The 19,100-nt window shown below is 42.1% G+C and overlaps 1 protein-coding gene and 1 long non-coding RNA gene across 2 annotated transcripts in view; one reads left to right on the top strand and one right to left on the bottom strand.

Annotated features, from left to right (window-relative positions):
- Positions 1-2,676: 2,676 nt before the first annotated feature.
- LOC141491290 (uncharacterized) lies at positions 2,677-6,252 on the bottom strand. Its single transcript, XR_012469555.1, has 3 exons — positions 6,203-6,252; positions 4,671-4,800; positions 2,677-2,805 (listed from the first exon to the last, which is right to left on the bottom strand). It is a non-coding gene; the product is annotated as an uncharacterized LOC141491290 (long non-coding RNA).
- A 4,332-nt stretch (positions 6,253-10,584) lies between these two features.
- The window catches only part of TNFRSF8 (TNF receptor superfamily member 8), an 86,190-nt gene continuing 77,674 nt past the window's right edge, over positions 10,585-19,100 (top strand). Inside the window, exons 1-2 of the mRNA XM_074216917.1 lie at positions 10,585-10,635; positions 10,679-10,897. Of these exons, the coding sequence (XP_074073018.1) occupies positions 10,585-10,635; positions 10,679-10,897 (270 nt within the window). The remainder of the gene's footprint in view (positions 10,636-10,678; positions 10,898-19,100) is intronic.

The following is a 19,100-nucleotide window of genomic DNA, read 5'->3' as shown; positions in this document are numbered from 1 at the left end:
ATTTGGCTCATTCCACTGCTTTTCAGATTTAAGATTTCCTTGATAACATCTTTTTTTTTGGGGGGGGGGTTTTTTGCAAGGCAATGGGGTTAAGTGGCTTGCCCAAGGCCACACAGCTAGGTAATTACTAAGTGTCTGAGACTGGATATGAACCCAGGTACTCCTGACTCCAGGGCTGGTGCTTTATCTACTGTGCCACCTAGCTGCCCCCCTTGATAACATCTTTAAGGTCACCTTTTGTTCATAGGTCTTTTTGGGTAATAATGCTGCTTTGGATAATTTCTGTCATGCTTCTCTCTACTACCTTTTGGGTCCTCAAAAATCTTGAGATCAATATGCTTCATGATGTGCAGTCTTCTAGAGTCACCTGGAAAATATTAGTCTAAGGAATATGACTTTGGAAATAATATTGAGGCTTGTACTCACAGAAAGCATTCTGTAATTTTCTAAACGCAAGTCAGTCTCATCTAGTCTTCCTACTCAGATCTGGGTTCTACTTGGCATAACATTTTGGTACCTATCCATGTTAAAATGTTATCTCCTTGAGGTCACGTGGTATAGACTCTGAATCCAAAAGATATAGGTTCAAATTACACTTCTGATATTTAAGAGTAATGTTATCTCTCTGAGACAGCATCTACCAATTGAAGAGATTATCTTTTACCCTATGTAGAGTATTGTTTTCAGTTTGGGGCTTCATGGGAAACCAGAGGAGGACAACCCAGATCTTGCAGTTTGAATCCATGTCATGTAAAAGTAAGCTGAAGAAAGCAAACCCATATAGCCCAGAGTAGAGAAGACAGTATATTATAATGATGATGATGATGATGATGATGATGGTGTTTATCCTTCATTCCCAAAGAAGACCATGACATCATGGAGGTGATATCATGACAAGCACATGAATTGGATTTGAGTGTGCTAAGTCATCAGCCTCACTTTCTCCTCCAGAGCCAACTGAATCCAGTGGCTAGACATATATATCAGGAAAATTGGAGAGGGCCCTGGATGTGAGGCAGTCACAAATTTTATGCCCAAGGTCACAAAGCTAGCAAGTGTCTAGTGTCTGAGACTGGATTTGAATTGCTGTTCTCCTGATTCCAAGACCAGTGCTCTATCCACTGTGCCACCTAGCTGCCCCTAAACTGGTCCTTAAGTGTTTGAAAGGTTGTCTTATGAAAGAGGGACTAGCTTTGGCCCCATGGAGCAAAACTAGCAAAAATGAAAGTTGTAGAGAGGCAGTTCCAAAGTACAATGAGAGCTTCTTGAGGTGATGGGTTCTCTTTCCTTGGAAATCTTCAAGCATAGGCTAGACATCCATTAGTGGGGATCCATTTCACGTGTGAATTGGACTAGATAATTGTTGAAGTCTCTTTAGCTCTCAAATTCTGTGGTAACTGATTCTGAGGCAGAACTAATCTAGAATCATTATCTTAGGGCAAGGAATATTTTGCTTTTTGTTGTTGTTGCTGTTCCACACAGACACATGCAGGGTATTTAAATATTTATGTAATTGAATTGAATTAAATTGATGCATTAAGTCAATGGACTGCCTATTTCCATTGCATGTCATCTTGTGGGGAGCATGCTTTACTCATCCACTTGGTTTTTACTATGTGGAAGATTATTGAGATTATTAAAGTATGAGAAAAAATTTAGGGGTCCTTTGGTAGACCAGTCTTATTTCTATAAGTAGAGATTAAGCTTCCCCCCTCCCATTTACCATAAAATTTCTGTGTCTATGTCCTCCTACTATTCTCCATGTCTTCTCAATATCCCAGTGCCCCAAAAGGTCTTATTCTCCTCTGGAAGTAAGATCCTTAAGTATCAAATCCCTGCATATTGCACCTATTTTAAAATCCTCCATCTCCCACTGTGGAATATTTCTTTTTTAGCCATGGGACCATTTTTTAGTGGAAAATCTTCCCACCACTGAAATAAGATCTTTCCTTTTCTTTCTCACATTTCAATCTCACCATTTGCCTCTTCTCCAAGTCTTTTATTGACCCTCTCCTTTCTGAAAGACTACATACAGGAGATGTTTTCTCTTCATTGTTAATCTTTTATTTGATTACTATCTAACGTACATTCCCTTCTCTTTTCTTTCTTACAAATTTACACAAGAGAAATATTCTTTTATGTATCCTATTATTTAGTCCAACAACAATAAAAAAAAAACCTATCTGTAGGTGGGGTATTGTGAAGTGTTGTGTCCATGATGTTCTAGGTCTGTTCCTCCACCATTACTTCTTTCTGAAGGTTTTTTTTTTTGGAAGCCTGAGAGTCAACCTATGCTTCCTTGCCAGAGCATAGTGGTCAATGGGGAAGCAGAAGCTAAATAATCCTATTAGGGATTAGGAATTAACTTTGGTCTGCTATTATTTCATTGAATTGTAGTCTCATTTGGTTTCTTGGTGTCTTAGACTGTGGAGACAGCTAATATTCCCTTATATTTTGCACATAGCTTCTCTTTTGGAGAGGCTGGAGAAGATAAAGAGATAATAAAGAACAGAGAAAGTGTCTACTTTTTTTATCTCAGAAGTTGAGGCTAAATTTAAGGGAAGAAGCTCCTTCTATTGGTCAAAATAAAATACATTTATTGACATGCAATAAACGCTACTACTTTTTTACATTTAATAAAACTTTTAATATGAAATACTTTTGCTTTATGTGTTTTTCTTGATTTTAATTGAGTTCACCAACTATTACATTTATTATTTAATTCTTCTTCATGAAACCACACATCACACTGATGAATATTCATTTTTCCAAGTCTAGCTTCGATTGTATCAAGTTTCCAGGCCACTGAAATATTGGATAAATTTCTTAATCTTTTTTTCCACGTGTGTGACATGATGCAAAATGGCAGTATTCCCTCTCCTTTTGGGAATTTTTATAACTCTAGAAAACCCTACTTCTCTATATATCAATATTTTTAACATGGATGATTATTCCCTCACTGCAAAAAAAAGTCTTATAAACCCACTAGAAGTTAAAAAAATAATCTCCAAAATATTTTAGATAAATGTTTAATAATCTAATGAAGATACCCAGATTTTATTGACTCATTTGAAAATGGTTTTCATATAGCCTTAAATGAAAACAGGAATTTTATCAAGAAAATGACCTTTTCTACTTTTTAATACTCTAGTTTGTATATTATTTTTTCCACAAGAAGTTTTTTTCCAAAGTAATTGTTAGCTTCTAACCAGTTTTTTGCTTCTGTTTATTTACTGATTTTTTCACTGTTCTTCCAACTTGAGATGTCTAGACTAGAACAGGGGCTCTTAGCCTGGAATCCATGAATTTGTTTTGTTAATATTTTGATACCGTATTTTGATTGGTTTCTTTTGTATTATCATTCATTTTATTTTACATATATTTAAAAAATTATTCGGTGAAGGGGCCCATAACCCTTACCAGATGACCAAAGGTCCATAACATAGAAAAAAGTCCCTGCTTTAGAGAATTCAATAACTATTTCTCATGGTTCCAGCTTCCTCTGAAAGCATTTGCTTGTTTTACACCATTTTTGACTGTTCTTTAGCATTAGTTTTTCAATTCTTTTCAACTCTTTTTTTAATTGTACTTCCCTTTAGACTTTGGTGGGACTGATCCCATTGTGAGTTTGAACACTTCTTCAAATATTTGACTTCCCCATGACCCCAGTTACTACAATAAGGGACCAGCACCAGTCATCTGACCTATGCCTTGCCAATGGACTCCGATGACTTGGGGGGAGAGAATGAGGTTGATGACTGCGCAACTATGACTCGCATAAAGCTAATTCACTTGCGAGTCAAGATATCACCTCCTCATGTCATTTGGTCCTCTTTGAGAATGAAGGATTAACAACAGTTTGTGAATTCTTCGGTGAACAGTTGTAGTTGCTGCCCTGGGGACCCAACTAAAGAGTTCCTATTTAATAATGTTACTGTTTCCTCCTCCTCCTTCTTCTCCCTTCCCTCTCTTCCCCCTCTCTTTCTCATCTCCCTCTGTCCATGTGAGGAGTCTTGCCTTTACATGTGGGGGATCTGTCCTGAGAAATAGAAATTTTGGTCCCATACCTCACAAGGTATCTTGGGATTTGGGGCCTAGATTTTTTTTCTTCCCTACTTGTTTATTCTCTCACCGTGCTTGTCTTTTTCTGAAAAAAAAAATCATCTCATTAGTTTTCACATATGATTTCTTGAAAAAAAAAAAACCCGGTAAACCAGGCTTTGATAAAATCCATTAGGATTCAAATGGAGCCACTTGACTATGCCTTTTAAACTCTGCCTCTTATGACTGGTCACTAATAATAGGGCCTAGGCCAAACCACACCTGCACACCGTTTGTGTTTCCCGGACACAGAGTGAGTGTAAATAATTGTTTCTTTTCTGGCTAGAAACTCAAGGTCTTTCCTTACCAGATTGATTTCTTTTCTTTCTTTTTCTTTTGTTCTTTTTTTAGGTTTTTGTAAGGCAAATGGGGTTAAGTGGCTTGCCCAAGGCCACACAGCTAGGTAATTATTAAGTATTTGAGGTCAGATTTGAACTCAGGTACTCCTGAATGCAGGGCCGGTGCTCTATCCACTGCCCAAGCTGCCCCACTGCTACCACCTAGCTGCCCCCAGATTGAGTTCTTTATGGAGATAAATTATAAAGACAAAAAAATGCCTCAATTCTTACCTGGCCTTTAATTCTGAGTGGTTGTTGCCCCAGACAAACTGAGACCTGGGGAAAGGCTCAAGCTACCTCCCTGCCCTGTGGTCATTGTCAGTTGGCCTGACCCATGTCTTGTCACTGGACTCTGATGACTCTGGAGGAGAGAGTGAGACTGGTAACTTAGCACAATTTTGCTTTGCTTAAATCTAATTCACTTGCAGGTCAAGGCATCACCCTCCTGATGTCACTGAATTTCTTTGAGAATGGACTAACACTAAGAACAGCTGCATACCTCTAACCATTACTGAAGTGTTCTTTTTCCTTGGAGCAAAAGCTATTCTTAAAATCCAGATAATTAAAACAACAAAACAGAGCAACAAAACACATCTGCTTGGCTTAAGATGGGGAAACCACTTACTCCAGTTGTACCTGAGTTGGTCTTATCAGAAGTGCAAAATATGACTACTACTGTCACAAAAATAAAACCACATCAAAATTTTTGCTTATTCCCAAATAATTAATAATTAACTCTAGGTAAATTCTGTTTGATCATCAAATATTTTATCACATTTAATCCAAGACCTCCAGATGACTAAGTATCATCACCATGATCACCATCACCACCACTATCTCCATCTTCAACACCATCATTATCACCTTCACCACTACCATCACCACCATCACCAACTTTGCCATTCATCACTATCTCCACTACCACTACCTCTTTCATCATTTCTATAACAACCATCACTATCACCATCATCACTATCAGAACCTTCATTACCATCACCACATCACCACTCTCACCACTCTCACCACCTGTAATACCACTACCTTCACCAACTTCACCACCGTTATCACTATCACAACCACTTAGCACCAACACGTCCTTCACCACCACTATAAAAACCATCATCACCACTATGAGTACCATCACCACTACTATTTCTAGTTGATACTTTCATGAGAACATAGATTTAGAGTTGGAAAGGACATCAAAGCCCATCTAGTACAGCTCCCTTAGTTTAGAAATTGAGACTCAAGGAAATTAAGTGACTCATCTAAGCTTATAAATCTAATATGCTTGGAGGCAGGTTTTGAAAAATATCCTCTGATGCCAGAGTCATTTTGACCAGCATGCGGTCAAGAACAGAGCCTCACCATACCCAGTTAAGTAGGTACCTATGGTAAGTAACAATATTTCCATTTTACAATTGGATAAATTAAGTCTCACAGAGGTTAAATGATTTTGCTCTGATCACACAGCTAGGAGATAGACCTTAAACATACCATTCCTGGTATCCACTTGACTACACTATGTTGACTCTCCAGACTTTGATTCATAAGGTCATAGGTATAAAGCTGAAAGGGACTTTAGAAGCCATTTAGTCATCTCTGCTCATTTTGCAGATGAAGAGACTGAGGTCCAAGGCCACACAGTAAAAGGTAGAATCAAGATTTGAACATGGTTCTCTTAGTCCACACTGAGCTACTACTGCCCAATTCCCTCTCTAAGAAGTCAAGAGATCCAAATTCAAATCCAGACTGTCACTCACTATTCCTGTGACTATAGAAGTTGCTTCTCATATCTGAGCCTCAATTTCTTCATCTTTAAAATAGGAATCATAAGATTTGTTATGACCTATTTTATAGAGCTGGCATGGGAGAAGCCCATGTGAGTTGTTACTAGAAATCATTGTTTATCTTCAAAGAGAATCCAAATGACATCACTATGTTAGAGAGTCTTGCAGTGTGTCTGACTGTGGCTGATCAGACCAATATCAGCTCAGAATGCTTTACTACAGGTCCAGTACAAACAGACCATGTGCACACCAGTGGATTCTCTAAACTTATACATCTCATGGTTTTTTTTGAGCTGCTTCCATTCTTCCTTGCTCATAGAGCACGGTACTCTCTCTGATGAGGACATGCCATGTTGGGTGGTCCTGTGCCTTTGTCTCCTGTACCTAATCAATTCCAAATTTCTTTTAAAAGACATTGAAAGTATTCTTGTATCACTATTTCTGACCCTCCTGTGAGTACTTGCCCTGTGTGAATTCTCTATAAAATAGCTTTGTTGGCAATTGTATGTTTGGCATTTGAACAATGAGGTCAGCTCACTGGAGTTGTGCTCCCTGTGTTTGAATCTGAATGCTTGACAATTTAGTTTGAGAAAGGACCTCAGTGTCTGCTATCTTCGTCTGCCTGGTGATTTTCAGACTCTTCCGAAGACAATTCAAATTGAAGGGATTCGTTTTTCTGACATGGGGTTAGTAGATTGTTCATGTTTCATAGGCATTCAGCAATGAGATCAGTGCAATGGCTCTGTAGACTTTCAGCTTGGTAGTCAGTCTAATATTTCTTCTTTCCCACACATTACTTTGGAGCCTCCCAAATACTGAGCTAGCTCTGGCAATGCGTGTGTCAACCTCATTATCTTAGAAAGCATACTTCCAAGGCAAGTGATCATATCCATAGAATTAAAAATTTCTCCATTTGCTGTAACTGATGGTTCTTCAAATGGATGGTGTGGTGCAAGCTGATGGAACACCTATATTTTCTTGGTGTTAATTGTTAGGCCCAAATTAACACAAGTGGCAGAGAATCGAACTATATTTTGTTGCATTTAAGCTTTAGAGGCTGCATTGAGTGCCCAATCATATGCAAACAAAAGACCATGCACCAATACTCCCTCCATTTTGGTCTTGACTTGAAGCCTTTTCAAGTGTAAGAATTCACCATCAGCATGGTAGGTGTCATTGATGCTGAGTTCATCATCATCATCATTGAAAGAGTTTGACAAGATGACTGAAAACATCATGCTAAGAAAGCATGGGAGCAAGGGCACACAGCCTTGTTTCACTCCACTGGACACTGGGAAAGAACAAGAGCATTATCCACTATCCAGAATTCTGGAAAGCATGACTGATATATAATACTGATGAACTTCTCCAGGCATCCAAATTTTGACATAATAAGCTCTCCCAACTGATACTATCAAGCATCTTGGTTAGATCTACAAATGTAGGCAGATCTCTGTCTGCCCCCAGGATTTTTATTGGAGTTGTTGGCATCAAAGACCCTTTCTGAAATCAGACTGGCTCTCAGGTAGATGACCCTTTTAGATAAAGAATCAGTCTATTAACAAGGACTCTGGAAAGAACCTTGCCAGCAATGCCTTTATAGAGATGGATAATAGAGGCATCCTTGAACTTCTGGGGGATAACCTCCTCATGCCTTATAACCCAGAAAATTTCAGTCACCTTTTATATGAGCAATGAACCTTCACCTTATAAATTTCAACTAGAATAGAATCAACACCTGAAAGCACCCAATGGAATTCAAAAGTTTTCTTCAGTTGGAACTTCAGCTAGGAAGAAATCGATTTCAACCTGATGCAAATGATCAATGACTTCAGCATTGATTGAGGATAGTCTGTTGAGAAAACCACAGAAATGTTCAACCCATCTCTCTAGGATCATGTCCTTATAACTAATCAATGGGACTCCATCATACTCAGTAGTTGAGATTCACCATAGATCTTTGGCCCATAAATTACCATCAGGGCATCATAAAAGCACTTTGGATTATTATTCTCCACATAAAACTGAATTTCATTTGCCTTCTTACTGAGCCAAGAATCCTATATCTCTTTAGCTTCACCTGTACTTTACTTTTGGCAGAATTAAATACTATCTTCTTAGAAATGGAAGAACTGTCCTGCTGGTAAACCCTGTGGAGTTTTTGGTTTTCATTTATCAGCTTCTCTATTCCCCCCCCCCCATCATTTTCATCAAACCAGTCTTGATGTTTCTGAGTGTTCTGACCCTGATAAGCAAATACATGCTGTACACCAGATCTCTGAAAGTTGCCCAATACTTCTCTGCTCTACTATTGCTGTGTGTTGGTTTAACTTTGCTTCCAAGTTAGCAACAAGCTTTTCCAGCTCAAAGAAGGCCTCTAATCTCTTGATATTAAATCTTCTGGTGGTCACTTTACCTTGGGGTCTCCACATCTCTTGAATATGAATATTTAGCTTGGGGAATATTGGTCTATGAGCTGTTAGTAATAGTTCACTGTTGTAAACCACCCCAATGCTAATGATGGAAAACTCTCACGTTACTTGTGCTCCACCAATCTTCTGTCTTAGTCATTCTTGGTATGTCTTGAGGAATAGATCTCAGGGGGAGCTCAGGCGGCAAGTATCTTGCTTCCTTGTTCAAGGCCCTGCAGAACAGCATCATCTGGGCTCCACTGAGCTCTTCCAACCTTCAGTGTCCTTCCCCTTGCAGCAGGAATGCTGGGACCACTGCTTTTGCCTGGTTGGTCCCTCTCCTAACTCCTAATCTGACTCCAAAGACCTGGAAAGCCATTGAGGTTGACTCAGAGTAAGCTTAGAGAAGCAGCTTTCAGTGTCCTGACTAGAATAGACTGACAATGTGCCAACCTGGCTAAAGGACTGAGGATGCAGGGAAAGAGAAGGAACAGTCCCTATTCCTCCACAGCAAAATACTTGCTGTTTGGGGTCTCCAGGAGGTCTGTTTCTAGGACATAGAAGGCTGGTGTAGCACAGTTAGGGTGGTATACAGAGGACCTGAGTTTGGATTTGGGCTTTGCAACTTAATGTTAGGGGATCATAGATTTTAGGGCAACCAACCACGGACTTCAGAGACCACAATCCCTTTCATTCTTTAGATGACTGACAAACTGCCCAAGGTCACCCAGATGCTAAGGCATGGGATTTGAACCCAGGTCAGTTAGGCTGCCCATTGTTTCCTCATCTATAAAATGGGGCTCGAGGCGATTATCTCTAAGATTTTTTACAGAAAGAAAACTTCCAGAAACTGGGCCTTTGTGCTTGAGTTAAAAGAATATAGGTTGGGCAATGTTATCTTCCCAGCAGTCACAGGCCAACCATAGTAATAATGCGATTTTTAATACGAACACCCCGAAGTTAGGATCCTATTAATCAGACTGAAACAGCCCTGAGGCTCAAGTCACTCAAAATTAAGGGTGAGCTGATGAATTGAATCATTCCTTCTGGTAGCTTCTCTCCAAGTCTCCCAGTTCCTGGAAACCCGACGAAATCTTATCCTTCCCCAATCTCTTTTGGTCCCAAAGGTGCGAAGGATGGGGGGAAGGGGCGGCGGTCGGGGGCGAAGGGAGGGGCGGGGAGGGGAGACGATTGGCGGCCAGCTGTGAGGAGGGAGCTTTCGAAGTTACTGAGCAGCCCGGCGCTGGGCCCCACGCAGTGCCGGGAAGCCGTGCCTGGGTTTGCACGTCCCGGGCTGAGGTTTCCCGCCTGGGTTTGCGCTGGGGCTCCGCCGGCCAGCAGGCTGGGAGCCGCGGGCAGGGGCGGCGAAGGCCAAGTGCGGGGTGCGGCGCGCTCAGCACCTGGCCTGGGGCTGCGCTGCTGTCCGTGCGCCTCCCGGCTCTGAGCCCCCCGGGCGCCTGGCTGAGGGGGCTCCGCGTGGGCTCGCTGGGGGGCGCCTCGGGGTGCCGGGGAGCCCCGGGAGCGAGAGCTCGACCCCAACGCCTCCTCCTCCTCCTCCTCCGCGGCTCCCCATGGCTCCCCGGCGCGCGGCGCTCGGGCTCCTGCTCCTGGGAGCGGTCTGGGCTCTCCCGCAGGTAAGTCGGTACTGGTTCTCCCTGAGACACGATCTGGGCCCGGCTGGGTCTGGGCTGGACCTCCTACGTGACTCCCCCTCCCGCCAGACCCCGGCCGGCCCGGCGCGCCACGCTGGGGATGCTGCTCTTTGGAGCTCCCGCAGGGAAGTCGGCGGTGGCTCTCCGCGGGGCACCTGAGGCAGACTGGACGGACTGAGCCGGGTCTGGGCTGTGCTGGCCAGACTTCCTTCCCTGGTCCCTAACGGACTCGAGCGTTACTGTGGATGGCGACAACGCGCTGGGGTGGAAGTGCGCTTAACGGGGAGTCGGGATGCCGGGCTCCGAATCCCGCTGCAGAGCTTCCCCGAGCGTGTGCGTGGACGTGGGTTTCTCACAATATCTCAGTTTTTTTCCTACTCGGTGAGGCAACAGCAACAGAGAGTGGGGAACCGTGGCTAGAGAAGAAGCCCGGGACTGGAGACACGCGACCACTGCGGTGCCTCCATCATCCCCGGGTCCTCAAAGGTACCGGTATAGGATCAGGGGCCACCGCACTCCGGACTCCGACCCCGTGGCTCACCCTCGGTCTCCTGATCCGTAAAATGGGTTTCCTCACCCCCGCCTGCCTTTCTCACAAGGCTGCTGTAAAGAGTGCGCTTAGTGAAAAGAATTCCGACTCTGCTACTCACTAACTCCAGGTTTGGCAAAGTTAAAGTTAGTAAGGAGCAGAGCCCGGCCAGCTCTACATTCTGATTTTTTTTTTTTTTTTTTAGTTCAGTAATTTTCAGTCACATCCAATCCTTTTGCGGGTTTTCTTGGCAAAGTTACTGGGGTGGTTTGTTATTTCCTTCTGCAGCTCAATTTACAGAGGGGGAAACTGAGACCCAGACAGATTAAATGACTTGTGCGAGGTCGCATAGGCAGCGTTTGAACCCAAGTCCCAGCACTCCAAATCCAACTCTTTGTCTGATATAACCGCTGCCTGTCAGGGTTAGACTAGATAACCTCCAAGGTTATTTCTTCCCAACTAGATTGGTTCTCAGAATTGTTTTCAGAGAAACTTTTGATTTCAACCAGGAACCCACCCAAAGGCCTTTCTTTCCTTCCATTTGCTTCTTTCCTTAATGATATAGGACCATCCGAGATCTCGAACTAGGAGCCCCAGACTTGAGAGGCTGTCGTCTTTTGTTTTTATTTTGGGTTTTTTGCCCTTCATTTTTTTTTTTTTGAGGCAATGGGGTTATGTGACATGCTCAAGGTCTCACAGAGCTAGTAAGTATCAGGTGTCTGAAGACTTTGATTTGAACACAGATCCTCCTGACTCCAGGACTGGTCCTCTAATCTACTGCACCACCTAGCTGCTCCTGTCCTTTATTTTTTATTTTTATTTTTTAGCTTTTTGCAAGGCAATGGGGTTAAGTGGCTTGCCCAAGGCTACACAGCTAGGTAATTATTAAGTGTCTGAGACCGGATTTGAACTCAGGCACTCCTGACTACAGGGCCGGTGCTTTATCCACTACACCAGCTAGCCACCCCTCCTGTCCTTTATTTTTGAAGGAGTCCATGGCATCAGGGAGGTGATGCCATGATAAGCACATGAATTGGATTTAAATGAGGGGATGCCGTGCTCAGTCACCAGCCTCATTTTCTACTCCAGACCCATCTGAGTCCAGTAGCCATATATGAAGCAGGAGGACTGGAGATGGTCCTGGATGCAAGGCAATCAGGGTAATGTGACTTGCCCAAGGTCACACAGCTAGTATCTGAGGCTGAATTTGAACTTATGTTCTTCAGACTCCAAGACCAGTGCTCTATCCACTTTGCCACCTAGAGGAGAAGCAGTTGAGGTGGGAGGTGTTAGTGAGAAAGGGTCAAGGGGGTAGTGTCTTTAAAGATAAACCCTTAAGAATGACCAAATATGAACCCAGAAAACAGAGCAGGAACCCTCTACCTCACAGTAAGTAACTGGTTAGCCCATCCCATAACCCTCTGGACTTTTAACAACACCTCCTGCCCCAACTCCTCCACCACACTGTTCTGATCTAAGGTAAGAACAAGAAGTCAAAGGCATGCAGAACTGAGGTCTGCTGAACTGTTATCTCTTGTTATGACCTGTATGGGGCTGGCTTCCCACAGCTTTGTCATTCCCCAGAGCCCAAGCAATGCTGGTTGATGTTAGCCTTCTCTCTGTAATGCATGGGGCAACACAAAATGAAGGGGAAAGGGGAATAACGATCCCTCTTGTCAAGTAATTTACAGTCTTCTAGGGAGAGTAACCAAAAATTTTGAGTCACATGGAGAAAGTCCTAACTTCCAGGAATTGGGATCACATGGACTCAACTCAGGTCAGACAGCGTCTTGAGTATTATGTTGGGTTCTGGCACAGTTTAGGAGAGACTGACAAACTGGACAGCAAATAGAGAAAGGCGATTCAGATAGCAAAGGGTCTCCAGGGCATGCTCTATTAGGATTGGTTAAAGAACTGGGGATAGTTAGACCAAAGAAAAGAGAACTCCAGAAGGATGTGGTGGTTGTTTTCATGTGCTTGCAAGACTGTCATGTGGAAGAACTATTAGATTTACTCATTTTGAACCTAGAGGGCATCAGCTCCAGTGGGGTAACAGAGGAAGTTACAGTGAAACAGATTTAGGTTCCATATCAAAAGACCTTAATTAACAGAGAGGGAAGGCATAGTAGAATGAGCTGTTTTGAGAGCAGTTGAGTTGTTCCACTCCTCCACCTATATTTGACCTATATTTGAATGTGCTAGAGAGGGTTCTTTTTTGGACATGGACCATATTCAATGACCTCTGAAGAGCCGCCATCTCTAAAATTCTATGATCCTGGAATTTTATCTGAGATATCATTAGGCTTCAAGATGGATCAACTAGAAGGGTCTTCAAAGAGCACTGGACCTGATCCTTTGATATTTCAGATCAGGAGCCTGAGGTCCAGCGGGGTCAGTGACTTGTCCAACATTACCCAGGTAACATCCAACATTACACAGTGACAGAGGGAAGACTGAATTCCAAGTCCGTTTTACTGTGCTGTTGTTTTTAGAATGTGACCCAGACAATGTGCTGTCTTATCTGAAGGACATCCAGGTCAAAGGAGTGACTCAGACAAAGAGTAGGAGGGGGTGAAAGAGTGCCTGGGTGAAGAGGCAGCCTTTGCACTGAGGAGGGGTGAAGAACAGCTTCATGGCTCCTGGGTCACCTCTGGCCTGGAGTATCGTAGCAGCTATGGAAGGGGTTATCTACACCCTAAATTCTCTTCCATTCCTGAGATTACATGACCCCTTCTCTTCCCTGCCCCTGTCACCTGAACTTTCTTGGATTATCCTTCTTTCCCCACTTATTAGCTTTATGACATTGGACAATTCACTTAGCACACCTGAGCCTCAGTTTCCTCATCAGCAAAATGAAAAAGTCTGGCCTCTCTGGTTCCTTCCAGTTTAACAATTGTGATCTTATATGACCTTGCTGATGTCAGCCCTGGTCTGAGAGGCTTCTGCTCTCAGCCGATTTGTTATAACAGAAATGGAAGACAGAAGCATAGGTGGTAACAGTAGAAAGAACAGAAGTTTTAAAGGCTGAGATCCCAGGTTCAAATCCTGGTTCCACCATTTACTGACTGAACATCATAGGGTAAGTTACTTATCACTGGGTCTCAGTTTCCCCATTTGTAAAATGGAGTTGGAAAAGATGATCTCTTAAATCCCTTACAGTTCTAGATTGAATATCCTACTATAAACAATCTATTAAGATTCTTTTAAGGTCTAAATCAATGAGTCCATGAATTTAAAGTGATTGGGCTATTGGAGGCAGAAGGGAAATTGAGAGCCTTCCCAGGGTGAATGGATGAATGAATGAATGAATGAATGAATGAATCATGAAGAAATATTCTGCATGCTTTCACTGTATTAAGCTCTGGGAATTCAAAAGGGAAAGGATGATGATCCTTTTTAAAGCTTCTAATAAGGGGAAAGAACACATATCAGAAAGGTCAGAAGGTCTCAAGTCCCTGAGAGTGGACTTTGGAACTTTAGGTTTCAATAAACCAAAAGTGACCTTGGGAAGAAAACAGATGAGAAGGGACAAATAATAGCTGGCATTCAAATCATCCCTTAAAACTTGGAAAGTATTTTCCATATATTATATCTGAACCTTACAACTCACCATGTGAGGTAAGTGCTTTCCCCTTCTTATGGATAGAGAAACTGAGGCTCAGACAAGTTAAATGACTTGCCTGTAGCTCACATAATTAGTTCCAACCAGAGGCTAGATTTGAATCCAGGGTTTCCTGACTTCCAGATCTGGTGCTGTAGACCAGGGTTGTCCAACTCAAAGAGAAATGCAGGCCATTAAACCTAAAGATCCCTGTGGATCCTTATTAACTTAGAAGAATTAACATATTAACTTAGAAAATCATATTATTAATAATATCTGTTTTATTGTATTTTTATTTATTTCTTTAAATAATTCCCAATTATATTTGAATCTGGTCAGACCACACTTAAGGGTGTTGTGTGCCACTAGTTATAAATTTTTCACCTCTGGAATAGACCATACTGCCTATGAATGATCTGATGGATGGAAGTTATAGAAAAGTAGATTTGGATCCAATTTCAATCAATTAATCAGTCAATCAAACATTGATCAGGTGCCTTCTAGATCTTGGGTTCTGTTCTCAGAACTGGCAATATAAGAGAAACTTTCTCAGGTGAGAATTGTGTGAGAGTAGGAAGGGCTGCCTGGGAGATAGCAGGCTCTCCTCCATTGGAAAGAGTCTTTGAGCTTTGGTGGAAGGGGACGGTATATCAGGGATCTGGGATATAGTTTTGATGAAATGCTTTTTGAGGTTTCTTCCAAGTCAGCATCCATGATCTGGCAAACAAACTCTTCACTAATAACTGATCAAGTCCAAGTATGCCACCTGAGCCTAGCAGGTAGGGCTGGTTTCCTTTCATTCCCTGCTGACAGAAGATAGATAGGGAAGGAGAAGGAGAAGGAAGGAGGTAGGAGCCTGTTCAGTGTAAAAGCAACCTCATGTGTGAGTCTTTAGTGAACTGTCATGTACTTTACTTTTATTACTTTTACTTACATAATAATATCTTTTATAGATTTCTTAGATACAGACACACGAATTCTCATCTCATCTCTTTCCTTTTCCCCACTTTGTCTTTGAAGGTCAAGGCACTGAAGTGGTTTGAAGAAGCATTGAGGTGACTCAGATCAAACCACAGGTGACCTTGATAATGCAGACTGAAGAAGATGGTAGACAAGGGCACTCTCTTAGCAAAGGTCCTGTAGATAGGTCAGGGAAGGAGTCAGATCTGCTGACTCTCTTCACCTCCTTCTCCTCCATGACCCTGAGGTGGAATTGCATAAACTTGATGCCTCTGGGAGGGAATAACTCTGGTTTCTTAGTAATAAATGATGATTTAATTTCCCAGCACTGTGTTAGCAATGGTGTGAGAGTGCTGCTTTTAGGGGATGCCAAACCCCATCAAAATTCCCCTAGCTTGGACAGGGCCCTCCCAGAAAGAAGATGGTGACCTCACTCGACTGGGTTAGTGTCTCATCATTATATTACTAAACCTGAAGTTAATTGAGAACAGGGACCACCTGTCATCTATCTTCCTTGAACTTTGTATATCTTCTGGTTGTTGTGTATACAGTGGTGTTTATTTGTTGATTCCATTGTTGACAAGAGGGGAAACTAGGGACCAGAAAGGCAATGCAGGATAGTAGAAAGTATTCTGGGTTTGGAATCAAGAAGACATGAGATTGACTTTTGGATCTGTAACATTAACAAATAGAGAAATTAGGAAAAACTTTGTGTAGAAGAAAGACCTTGAGCTATTCTTTGAAGGAAGCCAGATTCTAAGGGGGAAAGGTGAGGAAGGAGAGCATCTTAGGCACAAGGGAATCTTAGGGCAAAGGATGAAATATTGTGGGCCAAAAGGATAGCTAGCAGATCAATTTAACAGGAGAATAAAAGAGTGTGAAAACAAATAGGGGTAGAGGAAATATCAAGTATATCAAATTCTGACCAGAACCCCTAACAGTCTAGAGATACTTCCTATCCTCCTAAATCAAACTCATATCTTGTGAGAGAGGGGGAGTATTCTTCCTAAAGGCTTTGTGAGCCATTTAGGGGAACTGTTTATGCCCAGGGTCCTGAAAATAACCTGCCAATGGAGTTGAGTCTCAGAATTCTGGGACATCACCCCATAAAGCACCTTCCATGGATATTTATGCTGATAACCATATTCTTATGGTGATGTCATTTGGGTGTGACTCATAGAATACCAGTCTTTGAAAAAATTAAAATTGAGAATCACCTTCAGGGCAATTCAGGAGAATGGTTAACATTGTGAGCCTGGAGTACAGCAAAGTGTCCAGGAAATATTGGAGAAGTGGTTGAAAAGATGGCTTCAGAGAAATAGTTGATCAGATAAGGGGGAGAGAGCAAGGGGTAATCATTGGACGGCCAGTTTGTTCTATTGGTATCCAAATGATTTTAGTAGCTCTGGAGAAAGGTTGGATTACCAGAGGAAGTGTGGTGCAGTGAATAGAGCATTATTAGACTTGGCTTCAAGAAGTCCTTGGGAAGTCCATTTCAGACTCTTATGAGCAATATGATCCTAGAAAAATAACATAAACTTACTGAGTCTCAGTTGTCAACTCTGCAAAATGAGGAGCCCTACATCTGTGGTTTGGATATTTGTTGAATTGGAAAGTTGGTCCTAAGAACAACTCTTCACAGAGACAAAGGCTATCCTGAACATACCTACTCATTCAATAAACATTTATTAGATGCTTAGTATATTCAAGGTCTTGTGCTAGAAGCCATACCTACAAAGGTAAAAATAACACTATCCCCAAAGAGTTTATAGTCTTCTACTGGGAGGAGCATGGAATCTGCAACATGTCCATGCTGATTCCAACTGATTCCTTAAACAGCTAAGTAGGGGCAACTAGGTGGCACTGAAGTCAGGAGGACCTGAGTTCAAATCTAGCCATAGGCACTTAATAATTACCTAGCTGTGTGACCTTTGGCAAGTCACTTAATCCCATTGCCTTGCAAAAACTAAAAAGCAAAACAAAACAAGTAAATATAATAAAAAGTGAAATGGGAACAAAAGAGAAATCCAAAGAGAAAATTGATGCACTGAATAGAGGTCTAGACCTGGAGTCAAGGAAGCTTGGGTTCAAATGCTGCCCCTTAGACTTACTAACTTTGTGACCTTGGACAAGTCACTTACCCTCTCTTTGCCTCTGTTTCTTTGTCTTAAAAATGAGGGAGTTGGGCTTTATGATCTCTAAGTCTCTTCCCGTTTCTGATCAGTAATGCTATCTATGGACAAAAGGCATACAAGACTAGGAGGTGTGGCTGGATTGTGTTCTGTGCTCTTGGAAGGAGGATGTAATATTCACATCTGTGGGTTCATTGAATTATGGATCCAGGCATTGTGTTAAGAACTAGAAATTCAAAGATAGATATGTTTTCTGCTCTGCTTTCAAGGAGTTTCCATTCAATGGGAGTAAAGGGGAGAGGAGGAAAGGAGACAATTGTGAGATGAGGTAGTTTCCAGCTAAAGCTTAAAAGATTTGATTTTAGGGGCGGCTAGGTGGCGTAGTAGATAAAGCACTGGTCCTGGAGTCAGGAGTACCTGGGTTCAAATCCAGTCTCAGACACTTAATAATTACCTAACTGTGTGGCCTTGGGCAAGCCACTTAACCCTGTTTGCCTTGCAAAAACCTAAAAAAAGAAAAAAAGATTTGATTTGATTGTAGAGGCTTTAAAGAAATCAATGAGGGGCAACTAGGTGGTGCAACAAATAGAGCACTGGCCCTGGAGTTAAGAGGACCTGAGTTCAAATCCAGTCTCAAAACACTTAATATTTATTAGCTGTGTGACCTCAGGCAAGTCACTTAACCCCATTGCCTTGCTGAAAAAAAAAAGAAATGAATGAGTAGGAATTTAAGTACCTCTGTAAAACAGGTACTAGGTTAGGTTCTGGACATAAAAAAGATTAATTTGAGACCAGTCCCTGCCCTCTAAGGTACATAAATGAGGATAAACAAAATGCCAGAAAGAGACTAGATCTATGATTTCACTGGTGTCAAGAACTCCCAAATGAGGGGAATCACTCTACCAATGAAGGTCAGCACCTTTTCTGTAATGTATAGTGTTGAAATATTGTCCATAGCACTTCGATTTTAAGTGACTCTTGCCCAGGGTTAATATGTACCAGAGACTTAACTTGAACCCAGATTTTTCTGACTTTGAGAAAAGTTCTTGATCCACTGATCCACATTTGTCTCAAACACAATAAACTCACGGGGCAGCTAGGTGGTACAGTGGAGAGAACACTGGCCCTGGAGTCAAGAGGACCTGAGTTCGAATCTGGAATCAGACCCTTGTCTAGTTGTGTGACCTTGGGCAAGTCGCTTAACCCCATTGCCTTGCAAAAGCAAAATAAATAAACAAACAAACAAATAAATAAATTCAAGGGAGAGGTATAAACTGCTGGGAGATTGAGAAATGCTTCAGGGATTGTAGAATCCTAGGATTTGAAGAGGAAAAAGAGGGTAGGAGGGAGTGCAGATCAAATAGGCTTTAGCTTCTCTGAGAGCTTTCCCTTCCTTCTCTAGGGTTTGAGGCTCATCTTCTTAGATCCGTGATCTGAGGTTCATCTGGACAGTCAGAACCAACCAGGCTGGAGAAAGAAGTGGTGGAGTAGTGGGAGAGCTGCTACCTAGGGGATTCTGCCTGTGGGAAACTGGGGTTTGGTTAACTTCAGAAACCAGTGTAAATTGGAAAAGGGAAAGGAGCAAT

This window comes from Macrotis lagotis, chromosome 1 (genome assembly GCF_037893015.1).
Source record: "Macrotis lagotis isolate mMagLag1 chromosome 1, bilby.v1.9.chrom.fasta, whole genome shotgun sequence".
Lineage (NCBI taxonomy): Eukaryota > Metazoa > Chordata > Mammalia > Peramelemorphia > Peramelidae > Macrotis > Macrotis lagotis.
Note: the sequence above shows the minus strand (reverse complement) of the source record. Positions and strands in the feature narration are given on the sequence as shown.